The 18,934-nt window shown below is 44.0% G+C and overlaps 1 protein-coding gene and 1 long non-coding RNA gene across 3 annotated transcripts in view; one reads left to right on the top strand and one right to left on the bottom strand.

The window, feature by feature from the left end:
- Window positions 1-3,991: 3,991 nt before the first annotated feature.
- The window catches only part of Ube4b (ubiquitination factor E4B), a 118,732-nt gene continuing 103,789 nt past the window's right edge, over window positions 3,992-18,934 (bottom strand). For both annotated transcript variants that reach the window (XM_042695638.1, XM_042695639.1), the window contains 5 exons: window positions 17,685-17,819; window positions 13,764-13,955; window positions 6,679-6,853; window positions 5,817-5,963; window positions 3,992-5,304 (listed from right to left, as the gene is read on the bottom strand). In XM_042695638.1, coding sequence (XP_042551572.1) covers window positions 5,243-5,304; window positions 5,817-5,963; window positions 6,679-6,853; window positions 13,764-13,955; window positions 17,685-17,819 — 711 coding nt within the window. In that variant the 3' untranslated portion in view covers window positions 3,992-5,242. The remainder of the gene's footprint in view (window positions 5,305-5,816; window positions 5,964-6,678; window positions 6,854-13,763; window positions 13,956-17,684; window positions 17,820-18,934) is intronic.
- Window positions 5,057-9,297, top strand: LOC122121417. Its single transcript, XR_006149947.1, has 3 exons — window positions 5,057-5,137; window positions 6,346-6,355; window positions 9,287-9,297. It is a non-coding gene; the product is annotated as an uncharacterized LOC122121417 (long non-coding RNA).

Genomic DNA, 18,934 nt, shown 5'->3' with positions numbered 1-18,934 from the left:
TGGTTTTAAACTGTGATCCTCAGATCTCATCCTCCTGAGTAGCTAGGATTACAGGCATGAACCACCCATCCCTGGCTGTTTACAGTCTTAAGTTCTAGTCCATGGTTGGTTGATGGTGTTGGTTTGGGCCTGTCAAGGTGACACATCATGGTAAGAGTGCATGGAGATCTACCCTGAACAACAGGAACCAATATACAAGGACACGTGCACCTCCATGTTTATTGCAGCACTGTTCGCAATAGCTAGGATATGGAAACAACCTAGGTGCCCCACCACAGATGAATGGATCCAAAAATTGTGGTATCTATACACAATGGAATATTATGCAGCCATTAGAAATGACAAAATAATGGCATTTGCAGGGAAATGGATGGAGCTAGAAGGAATCATGTTGAGCGAGGTAAGCCAAGAACGAAGAGACAAACGGTACATGGTCTCCCTCATAAGTGGATGCTAAATCCAAAAGGTTAGGTGATACGACAAAACTAACAGGACTTAAGAAACAAAGAACTCCCGCTCATCTGGTTGAACCACTACTAAATATCCTCATGCTGCTGATCACAAATATGGTATATAACATGTGAACACTGTTATATATTATAGACTGTGGTAGACAATTTGCTCCAGGGAAGTTAGAATGAACTTGTGACTTTGAAATTATGTAATCATTTAATCACAATCAAAAAAAAAAAAAAAAAGAACCTCGGGGAAGGGAGGGAGGGAGGGGATGGTAGGGGGAAAACAATGGAGGGGGTAACAATGTTCAAGAGGAAGTGTACTCATAACCTCACTCATGTAACTGTAACCCTCTGTATAGTAGCTTTACAATAAAAAAAATTAAAAAAAAAAAAAAAAAAAAAAAAGAGTGCATGGAGGAGTAAAACTGCTTACTCACCTTATGGAGCAAACTTCATCTCACACTCCCCTTTGAGACACACCCCCAATAACCTGAAAACCTCCCGCTAGGCTCCACCTCCTAAAGGATCCACACCATCTCTCACTGGCATCACCCAGGGAAGTGAGTCTTTCTTTCATGCATCTTTGGAGAACACTTAAAATTTAAACTATAACATACTACTAGATTACTTCTCATTACCTGTGGAAAAAAATGTGAGGAGAGCTAGAAGGTGGTTCAAAATTAAGAAATGAGCTGGCTGCCAGTGGCTCATGATTGTAATCCTAGCTACTTAGGAAGCTAAGATAATATGAGGACTGTGGGTTGAAAGGTAGGCCATACTAGGCAGAAAAGTTTGACAAACCCCTTTTCAATTCATAGTTCAGCATGAAAGCATGCATCTGTCATTCCTAGCTTTGTGGGAGGCTGAGATTTGGAGGGTACCATTTGAGGCCAGATCACACAGAAGTCTGTGAGACTCTACCACTTGAGCCACAGTGCCACTTCCAGCTTTTTTTGTTTATGTGGTACTAAGAAATGGAATCCAGGGCATCATGCATGTTGGCAAGTATTCTACCACAAAGCCCCAACTTCTGGCTGGGATCTGAGGATCACAGTTCAAAGCCAGCCTGGGCAGGAAAGTCCATGAGACTTTTCTCATATTAATCACCAGAAACCAGAAGTGGAGCTGTGCTCAAAGTGGTTGAGTGCTAGCCTTGAGCAAAAACCAGCTCAGGGGGGCTGGGAAGGTGGCTCAGTGGTAGAGCGCTTGCCTTGCATGCCTGAGGCCCTGAGTTTGATTCCCCAGCACCACATAAGCAAAAAGAAAAAAGCCGGAAGTGGTGCTGTGGCTCAAGTGGTAGAGCACTAGCCTTGAGCTGGAGAGCTGAGGGACAGTGCCCAGGCCCAGAGTTCAGGCCCCATGCATGACTGGGGGGGGGGGGGGGGAGGGAGGGAAGGGTGGGAGGAAGATTCCCATCTTAACCAATAGGATATGCATAGTGGCATCTATCAATAATCTTAGCTATGCAATTGTTTGTAGGCAGATAGTGGTCTGAGGATGGCCTGGGCAAAAATGCAAGACTCTGTAAAAAATAACTGAAACGGGGGTGGGGCGTAGATTTTGAGGTAGAGAGAGCTTGCCCATTAAGTATAAGGGCCCAAGTTCAAATCCTGCTACTGTCAAAAAAACTAAAACAAACCAAACCACTAAAACTTTTACTTGGTCAGATGGTGCCCAGTTAGTACTCCAATAAATATGTGGTCCAATTCACTATTTTATGCACCAAATCCAAAGGTTACAAAAAGTGATTAATACCCTGGGCTGGTTTGAAAAGGTAGTCTACCAAATCCTTCCTACACCCCACACAACAATGAGTCCTAAAATGAGCAAAAAGTTATCTTACTCATCTTCTAAGGACCTTTTCTTCTACTGATCAGATTCTCAGGTGCTAAAGCCTCTTTGACCATTTTTCCCTTTAGTCCAGCCCTATTTTCAAAATAGTTTGCATTTAATATCTATAACAGCAGAATGAAGTCAAACATCTTTCTGTGGAACAATCATCCCGAGACTCTCAAAATAGAAATCCCAAACATCTTTGCCCTAGAGTTCTGGGCAGGAGATGGACTGCACCCTGCTCCCCCTCAGGGGGTCCTTGGAACCTCAGAATTTCCAATATCCATGAAGTGAGTGTGGAAGTACAAAGCAGAAAGTATACTTGTAGAGAGGGATGATTTAAATAACACAACAAAATGTATGCTGTAAGAGTTTGTAATCTGGGTGGAGAAGAGATAGCAATAGACATTGTGAGCCCAATAAACAGGATCAGATGAGTTAGTAAATGTAATTTGAGAAATGCACATAAGTAAGCTAGTAAAGAGTAAGATTGGACTGGGATGTAGCTCAGTGGCAAAGTGCTTGTCTAGCAAGTGCAAAGAAGACCAAAAAAAGTAAATAGTCATCTGTATAGTGGGATTATAGGTAATTTTCATCTATATATGTATACATATATATAATTTATATAATGGAAAATATGCTACAATGAATAACTTGTATTTTGTGGGAAGGCAGGGGAAAACAAGTCCAAATGTGCTCAAAAGAAGTAGACAATACAGGCTGAGTTCTGGAGCCTGGATAATGTTCCTTAAATAACCAGGACATTGAGCAATAACCTCTCTGCATCCTAAAGCCTGATTTATTTAAATCAAAATAGAAGCTAGGTGCAATGGATCACACTTGTAATCCTAGCTACTCAGGAGCCTGAGATATGAGGATTGAGGTTCAAAGCTAGCCCAGTCAGGTAAACTTGAGAGACTCATTATTTCAAATTAACCAGCAAAAAACTTGAAGTGGAGGTATGGCTCAAGAGGTAAGAGTTCTAGCCTTGAGTGTAAAGAAGCTAAGTGAGCATGTGTGGCTCTGAGCTAAGCCCTAGTACTAAAACAGAAAACACACACACACACACACACACACAACCAACTGGAAATAAATACAAAGGCCTTTGCCTTGGAAGTGCTAAGTTTCCCTATTGCTAGCACAGTCACTACTTCAGGTGTATAGGGAAATGGTTCTGTAGGCCAAGGGATGGAACTCAGTGGAAGAGTGATGACCTAGTATGTGCACAGTCCTGGATTTGATCTCCAGAACAGCTAAATAGATAAATAAGGAAGTTTAAATGCTAATGAGTGAGTAGGGCCTGAGTAAGGGCCTGGAAGGCCAGGGAAAAGATCTTTGAGGTGAGAACAGAACACCAGCGTAAGAGCTCAGCCTCTCAGAGGTAAAACTAGAACCAAATACAGCAGCAAGGCTGATGCAGATGGCAAAGTTTCATTTTAAAAACAGAAGCTTCTGCGGGGTGCCCGGGCGGGGGCGGGGGGGGGGGGGGACGACAAAGGAGGAGGCAACAATGCTTGATAAGAAATGTACTCATTATCTTGCCCATGTAATTATAACCCCTCTATACGGTATTTTCACAATAAAAAAATATAGAAGCTTCTAATTGCTGCCAGAAAAACTAATTTACCACAGGCGCTCTCATTTGGCTCTTGAGCATCTCCCCCCTTTTCTTTCCACAAAAAGAAGAGACTCAAAGAAGATTCCTTCCGACTGCGTATCACCATTTATTGTAGTTTGCGTTAGGAATTGAACAGAGAAAGACATTGTCTGTGGAGGGGAAAAAAAGGAAAAGAAAAAAGAAAGTATGTTTTTGTAGATTTAATTTCTTCAAAACACTTTATGGTTTCAAATCCTTTTTTACCCCAGAGGAAATTCAAGAACTCAAGTCTGTCGCGTGGAGAGCAGTAATACAAAACGAGCGAGCGTCTTATGCTCACGTGGCTGTGTGTCTGGGTGTTCAACAGGCAGACATACTTCCACATTTCTTGTACCTCTTTTTTGCTTTGGTAAGGCCAAACCCCAAAGAACATGTCATACAAATGAACCCTGGGTTGAGGAATTGATTTACCCTCAGAGGAGAATGGTAAAGGTTTAGAACTGTCACATAGCATTAAAAAACCCAACCCTCACCCTCCCCAACCCCAAGTCACACAAGTCCTGATACTGAAGCCACTCCATGGCTGCACCTGTCGCTTGGATTCCTAATTCAGGGCTTGTTAGAAGGACCAGAGCAACAGGATTCTCTTCATTTTTTTTTTTTTTTTACAATAAAAAAATTTTAAAGGGACATTTTAAAAGAAAAAAAAAACTGAAATTCAAATTCTGAAAATATCTTGCCTTTTTTATTAATCATGTCATCTAACACCAATTAAAAAAACAAATATGTGAATATGATATAAAAATACGATCCCAGGATTAACACTTTGTTGCAGGCACAGTTATCTCACAGAATATATGGTTTGGAGGGCCAGGGAAAGGAGTTTGTTTTTGTTTTTGCTTCTCTTTAAAAAATCCAGAGCAGTGCAAGTCGGGCAAGGAGGGGGGGGGGGAGGGTGGAGATTCTTTAGCAGCAAAAGGTCCAAGTTCTCTAATCACAATCAAATCAATGGATACTGGATTTAAAAACAAAAACAAAACAAAACAAAAACAAAAGATGAAGGGGAAGCTGCCCCGCCCACTTCTCATCACTAAGACTTCCATTGTGACGTGTGAAGGACGTGCTTTATTACACAGGCAATCCTAACCCGTCCCCAAGCTTTTCACTGTGTTTGTCACTTAAATATATGTACAGGAGTCGGGCTCGTCTCTCCATGTGCCTTCAGATCTCTGCTGTTTGGTCACTCTGGGTCTGGCAATGTGTGGTTGCCAAGGCTTGAGCAGCAGCTTCACTGCAGACGCTGCCTGTATCTGCCCTGCTGGCCTTGCTTCCAGAAGCAGTGGCGAGGGATGGCTTAGTGATCGCTGCTCTGCTTCTCTCTCATCCATGCCTGGATCTGTTCTTTCAGTTCTGGCACTGAGAGAAAAAGGAAAGGGAATTAATGCCCCAGACAGGAGGGCTCTTCAGCAATAGCTCTGTGAAAGTGGAAGAAAAGGCCTTTCTTTCCCTCAGTCTCATGAAAGAGAAGTGCTAGACTGATGGCAAAAAAAGAGCAGAGGGCCGGCATGTCTTCCATAGGAAGAACCCATACTGGGGTAGTTCTCTGCAGTTGACAGGTTTCCCTTCCTTGGCTAATTTCTTTTTTTTTGGGTCAGTACTGAGGTTTGAACTCAGCATCTCACACTCTTGCTTTTGCCTTTTTTTGCCTCAGTACTTTACCACTTGAGCCACACCTCACTTGCAGCTTTTTTGCTGGTTAATTGGAGGAAAGAGTCGTGGTTTTCTCTCCCTGGGTTGGTTTCAAACCACAATCCTCAGATCTCAGCTTCCTGACTTGCTAGGATCCAATGCAGGGCTTGGCTAATCACTCGTTACAGGACTCTGGCTGCACTGAGGTTGGCACTGCTGCTCAGTCATGCCCGCCCTACCTGGTTCCAGCATGCTCTCTGTCAGTGTCTGGCGGTTGAAGGGGTCAGTGGGAGAGTTCAGCAGGTGCCGCAGGATGATGGAGCGGTCCATGATGGTGCCAGAGGGCAGCCGCACGGGGTCAGTCATCAGGGTGTCCATCAGAGGGTCTGCAGAGACAAAGCAAAGGGACTTGACAATAGAGGCTGAATGTGATACAGAGAGCAAAGCCAAGCCCCCTACCAACGAAAACCACATCCAAAAGAGCAGCTAGCAAAATGGCCTGCCAAGTCCCCAAGTTGAGAAGGACACCAGTGTGAGATAAGGACACGCACTCTGTCTTCTGCAGAGGGAACGTTCCCCTGTGTCACAAGTGCTGCAAGGAGCAACAGAGAAAAGACACAGGAGCACCCAGCAGCCAGGACCCTTCTTTAGGGTCTCAGGATTCTCTGAAAGGGCAAATCCCTAAAGGCAAAATCATCTTTAAAATCTGTAGGGTAATCTAGTTTGAAATTGGGCTAAGAAGGTTCTTCTTCTCAAGAAGCAACTAAGGCTGGTGCTAGTGGCTCACGCCTGTAATCCTAGCTACTCAGAAGGCTGAGATCTGAGGATCACAGTTCAGAGCCAGCTGTGGCAGGAAAGTCTTTGAGACCCTTTATCTCCAATTAACCACCAGAAAAATGGAAGTGGTACAGTGGCTCAAACTGTTAGAGTGATTGCCTTGAGCAAAAAGAGTTCAGGGACAGCATCCAGACCCTAAGTTCAAGTTCCATGACTGACCAAAAAGAAAAAAAAAAAAAAAAGCAACTAAGGATGCCATCAAAGAAGGAAAAGCAGACAATTCCAGGTTAACTCAAAGATGTGAGCATGAGCTGGGCCACTTGCCTCTAAACTCATCCGGAGCATCACTGTAGTCGATTTCTGCCCGGGCGTTCTTGGCCACTATCTCCTCTACTTTCTCGGCAAGAAGCTTAAACTTCTCTATTGCTATTGTGGATTTAATCCCTGCCTTCCGCATCTTGGAAATTACTTCTTCAAACAGTTCCTTGCTGTAGGATCTCTGCAAATGAGGAAAGGTAACATGAGATCTTAGGTGAAAAAAGTTGCAGAAAATATCCAAAATATGATCTGAGGTCTTTCAACTACACATGATTAGATACTAGCTACTCACCACTCTTTCTCTATGTATCTGCAGCCACATAAAAGGACGTACTTTATGCTTATACATGTACCAAGATTGGTACAATGTGGCAAACTGTGTAAAGTTGTCATCTAGGGGGACAGCTGCAGGAGTAAGGCAAATGGGGATTTTTGAAAATCTGAAGTGGGCACAAAGGAAATCTAATCCATTTTAGTATTGCAAAGCACTGTACCCTAGCAGCCCATGATGAGACAGAAATTGTAGCTCTTGTTCATGCAAGTAAACATGGGAAAAACAACACAACATTGTCCATACTAGAAGGAGCTTCCTCCTATTTACTATCAATTCTTGAAGATCATTAGTGTAACAATATCAGATGTCTGGTCCCCCACTGGCTTTGAGCCACCCCAGTCCATAGGTGAAAGGGCCTGGAAGCAGGGAAGAATAGAGAACTAGTAGTGCCCACCATGTACCCAGGCATACCTGGACATCACTTTCCAGCTGTGTGATGTTGGCAAGTCCCTAACTTTCCTAAGTTCATTTCTTTGTTTCTTTTTTATTTTTATTTTGTCAGTCATGGGACTCGTAGGTGCTGTCCCTGAGCTGCTTTTGCTTAAGAATAGAGCTCTACCACTTTGAGCCATAATGCTACTTCCGGTTAATTAATGATAAGCGTCTCACAGCTGGCTGCTGGTGGCTCAAGCCTATAATCCTTGCCACTCCTGAGGCTGAGATCTGAGGATCACCATTCAAAGCCAGCCCTGGCAGGAAAGTCTGTGAGAGCCTTATCTCCAATTTAACCACCAGAAAACCAGAAGTGGAGCTATGGTTCAAAGTGGTAGAGTGCTAGCCTTTGGACAGTGCCGAGAGTCTGAATTCATGCCTAAAGAGTCATACAGACTTTCCTACCTGGTCTGGCTTTGAACTGTGATCCTCAGATCTTAGCTTCCTGAGTAGCTAGGAATACAGGCATGAGCCATCAGCACCCAACTTCCTAAGTTCATTTCTCACATGTAAAGTAGGCATGGTGACTTACCTCCCAGAAAAGTCATTACATTTGTACTTAAGACAAAACAGTGGCCACTGGTTGATTTTGTGACAAAAATGTAGTGAAGGAATGATGTAATCTTTCCCTGACTTGTAAGACAGTAAGAACCAGAGCATGCGCTCCCACCAGAGAAGAGCTGTCCAGCTTTTGGAGCTGCTGAGTGCAGCTGACTGTAGGGCTGCACGGCACGACTATCACCTGAGAGCTTAGACATCTGAGCAGTGTCCTGTGGTTTCTTTCCCTGTGGGTTCACATCAACATACGGCATGAATGCACCTAGTAATAGTCACTGTCTTCTGGAGCACTGGATTAAAATTCCACACCCTTTCTTCTTTCTTGTTTTATATTTCAGTTTCTAAATAAGATACATGGCTGCGGGGGCTGGGAAGTTGGCTTAGTGGTAGAGTGCTTGCCTTGCTTGCCTGAGGCCCTGGGTTCGATTCCTCAGCACCACATAAAGAAAAAAAGCCGGAAGTGGCGCTATGGCTCAAGTGGTAGAGTGCTAGCCTTGAGCTGAAGAGCCGAGGGACAGCATCCAGGCCCAGAGTTCAGGCCCCACAACCGGACCCAAAAAAAAAAAAAAAAAGATACATGGCTGCTCTGTCTGTACACTCCTCTCCTCTTACCAGCCATGCAGCTGAGAGGACAAGGCAGCAAGCAAAGTGGTAGCAGGGTGGCTGGGCCTGGCAATAATCCTAAGAGGCAATTTTGGAATCCCCAAAAAGTTCAGATTATAGTTGTCTACAGCTAAATTACTATATTAATTCATCAAATCCTTTTTTTTTTCTTGGTAGTTATACTCAAAGCCTTGCAGTGATTACTTGCTCTGCTGATATTCTACCACTTGAGTCATGCTTCCAGTCCTGCTTTTTTGTGGTAATTTGTCAGATAGGTCTGGTTGGTCTTGAACCACAATCTTTCCACTATCATCCTTGTGAATAGCTAGGAATAGCATGAGCCACTAGGGCCTTGCTCAACAAATTATTTATTCAGTGTTAATTCCCTATGATCCAAGTAAGACACCAAAGGAGAGATGACTGAAATATTACAGTAAAAACAAGAAGGGGATACATGTCAGGGAACTAATGAAGGAGAGGAAGTGCTGCTATTGAAGCTAGGGAGGAGTGCACCTCTTTGGACAAGCAGCTGTGTGGCCCATCTGTGACCATCACAAAACATCACCTACTCAACTTCCCAAAGGATGATAAGTTCAACCACCAGACTGGGGCCTGCTTGAAGGTGAATGATGACAAAACTCCAGCAGTGTGGTATGCATGGAGGAGTCACAGGGTACTTCCAATAAGGGGACCTGGCATTTAACGTCAGAGAGCAACAGAAGTGCAGCATCCACACCCGCTCAGACTGGGTGTGTGTGGCAGGTGCCAGAGCAGCACAGGTGCTGTTTCTGGCTTTAAGGACCTTTCAGAGCAAACACCAAATTCACATGAATATATCTATTCAACATAGCCAAATAAGAGCAAAGTATCTACAATATATAAAGAACTCTTCCAACCTAACAAGAACATATAAACATACATTCAACTAAAAATAAGCAAAGAACTTGAGCAGATATTTCTTCCAAAAAATATGTGAATGGCCAGAAAACACACGAAAAAAATGTTTAACAGTATTTCTCATTAAGGAAATGCAAGTCAAACCACTATGAAATACCACTTCACTGCCACCAGGATGGCTCTTTAGGAAACAAATTTGTTAGCTGATATTAACAAGTGTTAATATGTGGAGAAATGTGAGCCCTTGTCCATTTGGATGTGCATAGGGGTGTCAAATGGTGTGGCAGCTGTGGAAAATGGTGTGGCCCCCTCAAAAATTTTAACACAGGATTACCATATGACCCAGCAATTCTACTTCTGAGCATATACTCAAACAACTGAAAACAGTTGCCCATGTCAAGTACTTTTACGTAATTGTTTATAGCAGCATTATCCGTAACAGCTAAAAGGTGTAAACAACCCAAATGATCACCTATGGATGAGTGAATAAACAACTTACATAGCCACAGAATGAAGTTGAATCCAAGCATACAAAAGAATGAAGGGCTGAAAAACTCTACAATCTGATGAACCTCCAAATATTACTTTATTTACTTCCAGGGTAGTAGGAGTCAAACCTAGGGCCTCATGCGTATAGGCAGGTATTCTACCCTTAGCTCTTCAAAAATATTATTAAATGAAGGAAGCCAGACACAGAAAAGGTTATACATTACAAAGCTCCATTTATGTCAAATATAAACAGGTAAAATGACAGAGACATCAGGCTATAGTAGCTAGGGGATGTGGACAAAGGCTGCTCAGTGGGCATGATTTTTCTTTTGGGAGGATGAACTCAACTCTGCAGCCCAGAAACAGGAGGGCACAATTCTGTATGCCCTACATGCCACTGAACAGTATGCTTTAAACAGTTAATTTTGGTTGGGATTATGGCTCAAGTGGTGGAGTGAAAACCTTGAGCAAAAAAGTCTGGCATTCTGAATGACAGTGAGTGTGTGCCACACAGACCTCCTGACGACAGTACCAGCGAATCAGGCAGTTGGCAGGGCACAGCTCCATTCTTAGAGCATAAGCCCAGGATTGGAATTTGTCTTGAGGATGAAATCCTAGTTTCAAACCTGATCCCAGCTCCTTCCTGCTAGGTGAAGCCAGGTGATGTTGCAGAACAATGATAATTATTATTGTGGCTGTGGCATTTTCTAAATGCCACACATAGAGGCAGTAAGCTCAGCACATTGTCTTGTTTAATTTTAGCCCTCACAAGCCTGACTGGTAGGAATGATTCCCATTTTATTGATGAGAGGAGCCCAAGGCCATAGGATGCTTTGCCTGCATCTTATCAGATGGCTCAGAAACAGAGAGACAACATCCAGGTGAACTAAAATTAGTATGAAAATCTGCCTTCAGGACAGGAAGTCAGAGTCCAATTACTTCTAATCAGATATCGGAATATTAGGCACACGGTCAAGTAAGTAGATACAATGAAGTCCTGGATGTGGCCCAGGGTGGTAGAGGGAAGCCAAAGACAGTACTGGGTGGTGAGGGAAAATATCATAGTGACAAACTTGGGATGAGTCTATGTATCAGTGCTTTATGTGCTGGGTGTGATTATATGGTTATACTGGGAAGTGTACTGGTTCTTAGGAGACACAGGCTCAAGTATTTAGGAGTCTCCATATTTGCAACTGAAATGATTCAGGAAAAATGTGCACATATGTGCCTGTGTGTGATCACATGTGTGTGTGTGCGGGTGTGTGTGTGTGACAGAGACAGCAGTATATCTGGCAAAGAATTAGCCAGTGAACCTAATGAAGGACATGATATGAGTGTCCACTGTATAACTACAGCTTTTCCATTGATATATTTTTTTTTTGGTCGGTCGTGGGGCTTGAACTCTGGGCCTGGGCGCTGTCCCTCAGCAGTTCAGCTCAAGGCAAGCACTCTACCACTTAAGCTACAGTGCCACTTCTGGTTTTCTGGTGGTTTACTGGAGATAGGAGTCTCATGGTCTCTCCTGCCCTGGCTGGCTTTGAACCGTGATCCTCAGATCTCAGCCTCCTGAGTAGCTAGGACTACAGGCGTGAGCCACCAGTGCCTGGCTCCATTGATTTTTAAAACAAAATTAACATCTAGGAAGAGCCAGGCACCAGTGGTTTACACTGTATTCCTAGCTACTCAGTAGGCTAAGATGTGAGGATTGCTGTTGGAAGCCAGCCCAGGGCAGGAAAGTCCATGAGATTCTTTTTGTTTTTTGTTGGTCATGGGGCCTGAACTCTGGGCCTGGGCACTGTCCCTCAGCTCTTCAGCTCAAGGCTAGCGCTCTACCACTTGAACCACAGCACCACTTCTGGCTTTTTATGTTTATGTGGTACTGAAGAATCGAACCCAGTGCCTCATGCATGCGAAGCAAGCACTCTACCACTGAGCCACCTTCCCAGCCCGAGTTTACCTTTTAAGTACAAGAACCTGAGTTTGGGGTCTTCAGCACTGCATCTCCCCCCCTCCCCCCATATGTTCTGTTTCCCATGTGTCACTGGAAGAGTGTGTCTGTGACTCATGGAGGTTCCTGTACAGGCCAGGCCACCCCACCCCCACCACCCACAGACTGATCATTAGCAGTGTGGGAATCTCCCAGAATTCTCTTTGGTCCCACTGGCTCAAAAGTGTGCCCAGGCATCCTCATCACATAATGCATCTGGCTAGGAGAAATCTGTGTGATGTGGTAGGCACAACAAGACCTACTGGAGAAGAAGGAGTACGTTGAAGACTGCTTCCAGTCTCTCAGCAGTAGAGATGAGGAGCCCACGGGCTGTGTCATTCACATCCAGGCAGGAGACACCCAGCTACAATGTTGGTCTGTGTAAGAATCTACCTTGTACACCCACCTTGATGGGTGTTTCCAATTTTCCTTCTCTCACTATAGACTACCACTTACCTTCAAATTTATATATACATATATGTGTATATATATATATATATATATATATATATATATATATACACACATATATATGTACACTATTACACAGTTGTGAGCTAGAAAAACAGTACATTTTTTAACATCTCCCCCAAATGACTACAGTTTCTTAACCTCTCCTTTACAACCATATTTTATGGAAAAACTGCTTTAGATATGTTCTTTTCCTTCATTGTGGATACTTTGCTATGACTGCTTCCTTTGCTTGTATGAAAAAGCCATTATAAGTATGGAGGTGTGGCTCAAGTGGTAGAGCACCAGCCCAGCAAATGTTGAGGTCTTAGGTTCAAACTCCAGCACCATCACTACCATAATCTTAAGCTATCAGGAGGCTGGGGGGGGAGGGGGGGTAGGATTGGGTGGGGGAGGGGGGAGGCTGGGAAGGGAGGTGAAGGGTAAACAAAGGAGGAGGCTGCAATGCTTGGTAAGAAATGTATACATTATCCTGCCCATGTAATTGTAACCCCTCTGTACAGTATGTTCTCAAATAAAATAAAATAAAATTAAAAAAAAAAAAAAAAGATATCAGGAGGCTGAGATAGGTAATTTCAAGCTTAAGGTCAGCTTGGTCTATATAGAAAAACCTGTCAAAAACAAAAGAGTAAATAAAACCCCACTGGATATATCCATTTTACTATTTTCTCTTTGGGTGAGATATGGGTAAAGAAGATTCTAGAATGCCTACTGATGGCAATTTGTGGACCAATCACGTGAGTAAAGGTGGAGCCACAGACACATGCATGGCACCTCTGGGCATTTAAAGGTGAGGAGAGGGTGAGAATGTAGTGCAGGGTCAGATGTAAAAAGTCCTGCCCCATCCCACTGACTTTGGGAGTTTAAGTAGGCTATTTAACCTCTGTGCCTCAGTTTCCTCATTTTAAAAATGAGAAGTACAGCAGAGAGCACATTATGTATTTCTGTGAGGATTTAATGAGTGAAAACATAAAAAGAAGTTAAATGTGGCATACCAAGTAATAAACATGGGCCACCACTATGCTGAAGCTGATGCAGCACAGAAGACCAGGAGCAAGCACAAGTTTAGCAAGGTGGGGTCAGAACTCAACTAGGAAACATCAGGTCTGCTCTTTACTGCTCAAAAAAACAAACCAATTCATCTCCACTTTTACCACTGTGGGCAATACTTCCATTTACATACTAGAAGCTTCTCAAACCACAATTTGAGAAGTATCACTTCCCTCCTATCAGGTGGGGAAATTCAGGGTGGATGTTGTCTCTGTAAGAGCGTGCAGAGGAGTTCATCACCAGAGTGCCCAGTTCTCAGAAGGCACTGACCTGGTCGTCGGCAATGGCCTTCGCAAACCGAGCACAGTCCAGCTGCAGGTAAATATCTGTCAGTTGGTCCAACAGCTTCTTGGGTTCAAAGCCATACTTCTCTGGGTTCTCCACCTTCAAGTCACGACACTTGGGGCCACAGAGCTGCTGTAGATTAAAGTTCAGCATCGCAGCCAATCGGGGTCCAAGTTCCTGGAAGTCACAGGATGACAGGACCATTCATGCTGTGAGATGAACACTGAGGACCCCAAACTCCTGGCTCAGAGGAGGAGCAGCTGGTTTCGTCCTCAAAGACTCCCATACAGGAAAGGACCAGCATCATAGCCAACGTCCCTTGTCTCATCTGGAAATTCCAATACTTAATGCAATGGTACAGGGAAATGGCAGACTGAGAGACACCAACAAAAGGTTTTTTAAAAAGTCCATGCTTTTAATTACAGAAGTACCACTTCAGAACCATCGAGAAACATGAAAGAGGTTGGGAGGTCTGCTTTTCCAGGCATCACTTCATGTGATGTTTTTCATAAATTTCAAAAGTCCCTGACAGTTAAACATGTGCCGATCTTATTTACTTATCAGACACAAGAAATACAAAATAGAAAATTTGTCTTCAATAGTTTTAAATATAGCCAATGAGACAAAGTGAACCCATATCCAACCATCAGAAAAGGAGATAAGCCCACAAGGAGACAGTATGCACTGTGGTCAGGCAGATCTTGCTCTTATATCCAGAGGAAAACCTGGCACAGATTAGAAAAGGGTCTGAACAAGGCTCCTGTGCAATATGCCTGTTTACACAACTTTGCTCCATATTCAACCTTTCAAGACGATGCTTTTGCACAAAGCACTCCTGAGTTGTTGTTGAGCAGCTATAAATAAGAGGGCATCTAGACATTTTTCTTTAAAGTAGGACAGTTCTGTACAGTTTTGGGCTAGCCATAAAGGAGCAAAAGGGTAAAGGAAGCAAAGGCAATGGAAGCATCATATCAGATGCAGACTTGAGTCTGGGGGTAAAAGAACAGAGCCATAGGCCATCCATAACCATGGAGCAGATTTGTGAGAGGCCTTGAAGGAAATTAACTTTCTTTACAAAATGGAGAAATTCTTACTAAAAATAGGCTTTATATACTATAGCTTCCTACCTTCTAGTATCCAAACGGCACTGCCACCAGAGTCACTGTATATAAAATAAAATGTGGTTTAGAGCAGGGGTTGGCAAAATACTATCTACTGGCCAATTTATCTGATGTCTCCATTTTGGAAGTAAAATTTTACTGGAATATAGCCACGCTTCTTTTTTCTTTTCTGTTTTTTTGTGTGTGCCATTACTGAAGCATAAACTCAGGGCAGGGGCACAACTGTTTAGCTTTTTTGCTCAAGGCTGGCACTACCACTTGAGCCACAGTCCTGCTTCTGGCTTCTTTGTTGTTGTTGTTACTGGCCATGGGGCTTGAAATCAGGGCCTGAGCACTGTCCCTAAGCATTTTTGCTCAAGGTTGGCATTCTACCACTTTGAGCCATGTGCCACTTCTGGTTTTTGAGTGGTTAATTAGAGATAAAAGTCTCATGGAGAATTTTCTGCCTGGGTTGGCTTCGAATCATGATCTCAGATCTAAGCCTCCTGAGTAGCTAGGATTACAGGTGAGAGCCACTGGCACCTGGCAACCATGCCTCTTTTATAAATAGTTTTGGGGCTGGGAAGGTGGCTCAGTGGTAGAGCGCTTGCCTGGCATGCTCAAGGCCCTGGGTTCGATTCCTCAGCACCACATAAGCAAAAAGAAAAAAGCCGGAAGTGGCGCTGTGGCTCAAGTGGTAGAGCACTAGCCTTGAGCTGAAGAGCTGAGGGACAGTGCCCAGGCCCAGAGTTCAGGCCCCACGACCGGACCCAAAAAAAAAAAAAAATAGTTTTATCAGAACATAGCCAGGTTTATTCACATACTGGCTGTGACTGCTCTCAGGCTGCAAGAGCATGGCAATAATACTTTTTCATTTGTATATATGATGTGTGTATACATGTATGTATGTATATGGAACTTGAGATTGAACGGAGGGCATCACACTTGAGCCATGCCCAAAGTCCTCAGAACATCTTTAAATGACTCACTATTTGGTCTTTATAGAAATAAATCTGTGCCAGGCAGTGCTAGTGGCTCACACTTTTTTTTTTTTTTTGGGGTCCAGTCGTGGGACCTGAACTCTGGGCCTGGGCGCTGTCCCTCAGCTCTTCAGCTCAAGGCTAGCGCTCTACCACATAAGCCCCAGCGCCACTTCCGGCTTTTTTCTTTTTGCTTACGTGGTGCTGAGGAATCGAACCCAGGGCCTCATGCATGCAAGGCAAGTGCTCTACCACTGAGCCACCTTCCCAGCCCTTGGCTCGCATTTATAATCCTAGCTACTCTGGAGGCTGAGATCTGAGGATTGGTTCAGAGCCAGCTCAGGCAGAAAAGCCCGGTGAGACTCTTATCTCAAATTAACCACTCAAAAAGTGGAGCTAATTTAGGGGCTGGGAAGGTGGCTCAGTGGTGGAGTGCTTGCCTCGCATGCATGAGGCCCTGGGTTCAATTCCTCAGTACCACATAAGCAGAAAAAGCCAGAAGTGGCGCTGTGGCTCAAGTAGTAGGGTGCTAGCCTTGAGCTGAAGAGCTGAGGGACAGTGCCCAGGCCCAATGTTCAGGACCCATGACCGACAAATCCAAAAACCAAAAAAAAAAAAAAAAAAAAAGCGGAGCTTTGGTTCAAAGTGGTGGAATGCTAGCTTGAGCAAAAGAGCTCAGGGATAGCACGTAGGCCCTGAGTTCAAGGGCCTCATGACAGAAGGAAAAAAAGAAAAAGAAGTAAATCTGTAAGGGAAGCAGAAATCTTTTTTTTTTTTTTTTGGTCTGTTGTGGGGCTTGAACTCTGGGCCTGGGCTCTGTCCCTAAGCTCTTCAGCTCGAAGCTAGTGCTCTACCACTTGAGCCACAGCTTTTCCTATTTATGTGGTGCTGAGGAATTGAACCCAGGGCCTCATGCATGCAAAGCAAGCGCTCTATCACTGAGCTACCTTCCCAGCCAAGGGAAGCAGGAATCTTAACCATGAGTTGTTTTGTCTCAAATTCCATTGCTCTTGCACTGAAATCCATTTATAAAGACAGGAGATGAAAATGGGGGGAGAGAGAGAAGGAGGGAAGCATATCTTGAGCTACACACACCCCGAGTGATAATGCTTGTGCTGGGAAGACATGACAGATCTACAGGTAAATAGAAAAACCAGAGGGAATACACAGGAAAATTATATCCACTGTAAAGGCAACTTTTCTCCACAAAGGCATACTACATAGTGGAGACAGTCAAGAAGAAACAGACCTGCAATTATATTTTTCAATTTCAAGTTCAGAAATAGGACCCAGGTCTTATTAATAAAGTCAAAGTCAAACATTTTGGCTGACTCTGATCTTTCATAAATTCTAATTGTGGCTTCTCATTAGCCTTTGGCTGCTTCTATGTGCAAAGCTACTTCTAAGAGAACCAAACATCTTACATGTCATCAATCGTCCTACTAAATGTATGCCAAGTTCTAATTTATGGTGCTTTGTACTTTTCTTCTAAATAAAATATAGGAATCAATAATGATAAAAATGTGCCACAACATCAACATCAATAATCCAATGTACTGTCTCAGCAGAAAGAATAATAAAGTCATCTTGGATGTGAGCACGTGTAGACATGTGCAAACATTAGAATCTTCATTCCAAGTCTATCAGCAGAGTTATATGTGTATTAATGAGCAAAACTGGGAACAAAATTAGTAACAGAATTTCACTAATTGTTGATTGTGAGGTCCAAATTTCCAGGGTTTCAATAATTGTATTACATTTTAAGTGCTGGAGCCTGATTGTAGCATCTGACAGACAAAACAAATACTCCCTCAGTTTCTACTCACTGGTCTGAGGAATGGCTTCTGGACCTGCTTCGTGAGGATGTGGAACATATCCACGGTTTCTGTTGCCAACGCGAGGTAAGAGCGTGAAACGCGCTCATCCTGAGCAAGCTGAGACTGCCGGGCCTGCTGCTGATCCTAGGAAACAGATGCCAAATAAACCTCAGTGTCAGTCATCAGCCCACCAAAGCACCAAGTGCAAAGGAAAAACACAGTCAGCTCCTAACTGGAGAAGTGGGAGGAAGCCAACATGCTCGGAGAATGAGATAAGAACCTCCAGCAAAGGGTGCAGAAAGCATAAGTTCATTTCTTCTAACACTACAACTCTTTAGGACTTTGGGTCACATAGCCTTGGCATTATGTGTGGGTGTGCGTGCATGTGTGCGTGCATGTGTGCATGGTGGGGATTGACCCCAAGGCTTTGTGTGTACTAAGCACATACTCTACTGCTGAGCTGCCCCAGCCCTGACGTACTATTGAACTTTAGTGAGCCTTAAGCTTTCCAAGGTAAAGTATTCAGAGTCAATTTCCATGGAGAATGAATTCAGTGGTTCTAACATTGGACCTAGAACACATTAGTGCTATATCCACCAAGTCTGTTTCCCTTAATAAGAACTTTTGCTTAGTCACTGCTGTATAAAGATACATGATAAGCTGGGCGCTGGTGGCTCATGCCTGTAATCCTAGCTACTCAGGAGGCTGAGATCTGAGGATCGCGGTTCAAAGCCAGCCCGGGCAGGAGAGACCATGAGACTCCTATCTCCAATAAACTACCAGAAAACCGGAAGTGGCGCTATAGCTCAAGTGGTAGAGCGCTCGCCTTGAGCTGAAGAGCTGAGGGACAGCACCCAGGCCCAGAGTTCAAGCCCCACGGCCGACCAAAAAAAAGATACATGATGCAGTACAGGCCTGTCCATCCTGTCTGGCACCCGGCACCCAGTGTCTACTTAAATGTTTCCATCTGCCTAGAGGGACAAAGAACTGAGTGAGTGTCTGCTAGGTCAGAGCTTCGCCGAGGTCTGGTGGAGCTTCTGCAGGGAGGCTGGGGGCCCTGCCCACTGCTCCCTGGTCAAGAATGAGCCTAATGAGGGGCTGGGAAGGTGGCTCAGTGGTAGAGCGCTTGCCTTGCATACATGAGGCACTGAGTTCAATTCCTCAGCACCATATAAGCAGAAAAAAAAAAGCCGGAAGTGGCACTGTGGCTTAAGTGGTAGAGTACTAGCCTTGAGCTGAAGCGTTGAGGGACAGTGCCC

The sequence above is a fragment of the Dipodomys spectabilis genome, unplaced genomic scaffold, assembly GCF_019054845.1.
Source record: "Dipodomys spectabilis isolate Male_0828 unplaced genomic scaffold, ASM1905484v1 ptg000188l, whole genome shotgun sequence".
Taxonomy (NCBI): domain Eukaryota; kingdom Metazoa; phylum Chordata; class Mammalia; order Rodentia; family Heteromyidae; genus Dipodomys; species Dipodomys spectabilis.
This window is presented reverse-complemented; position numbering and strand designations above follow the sequence as displayed.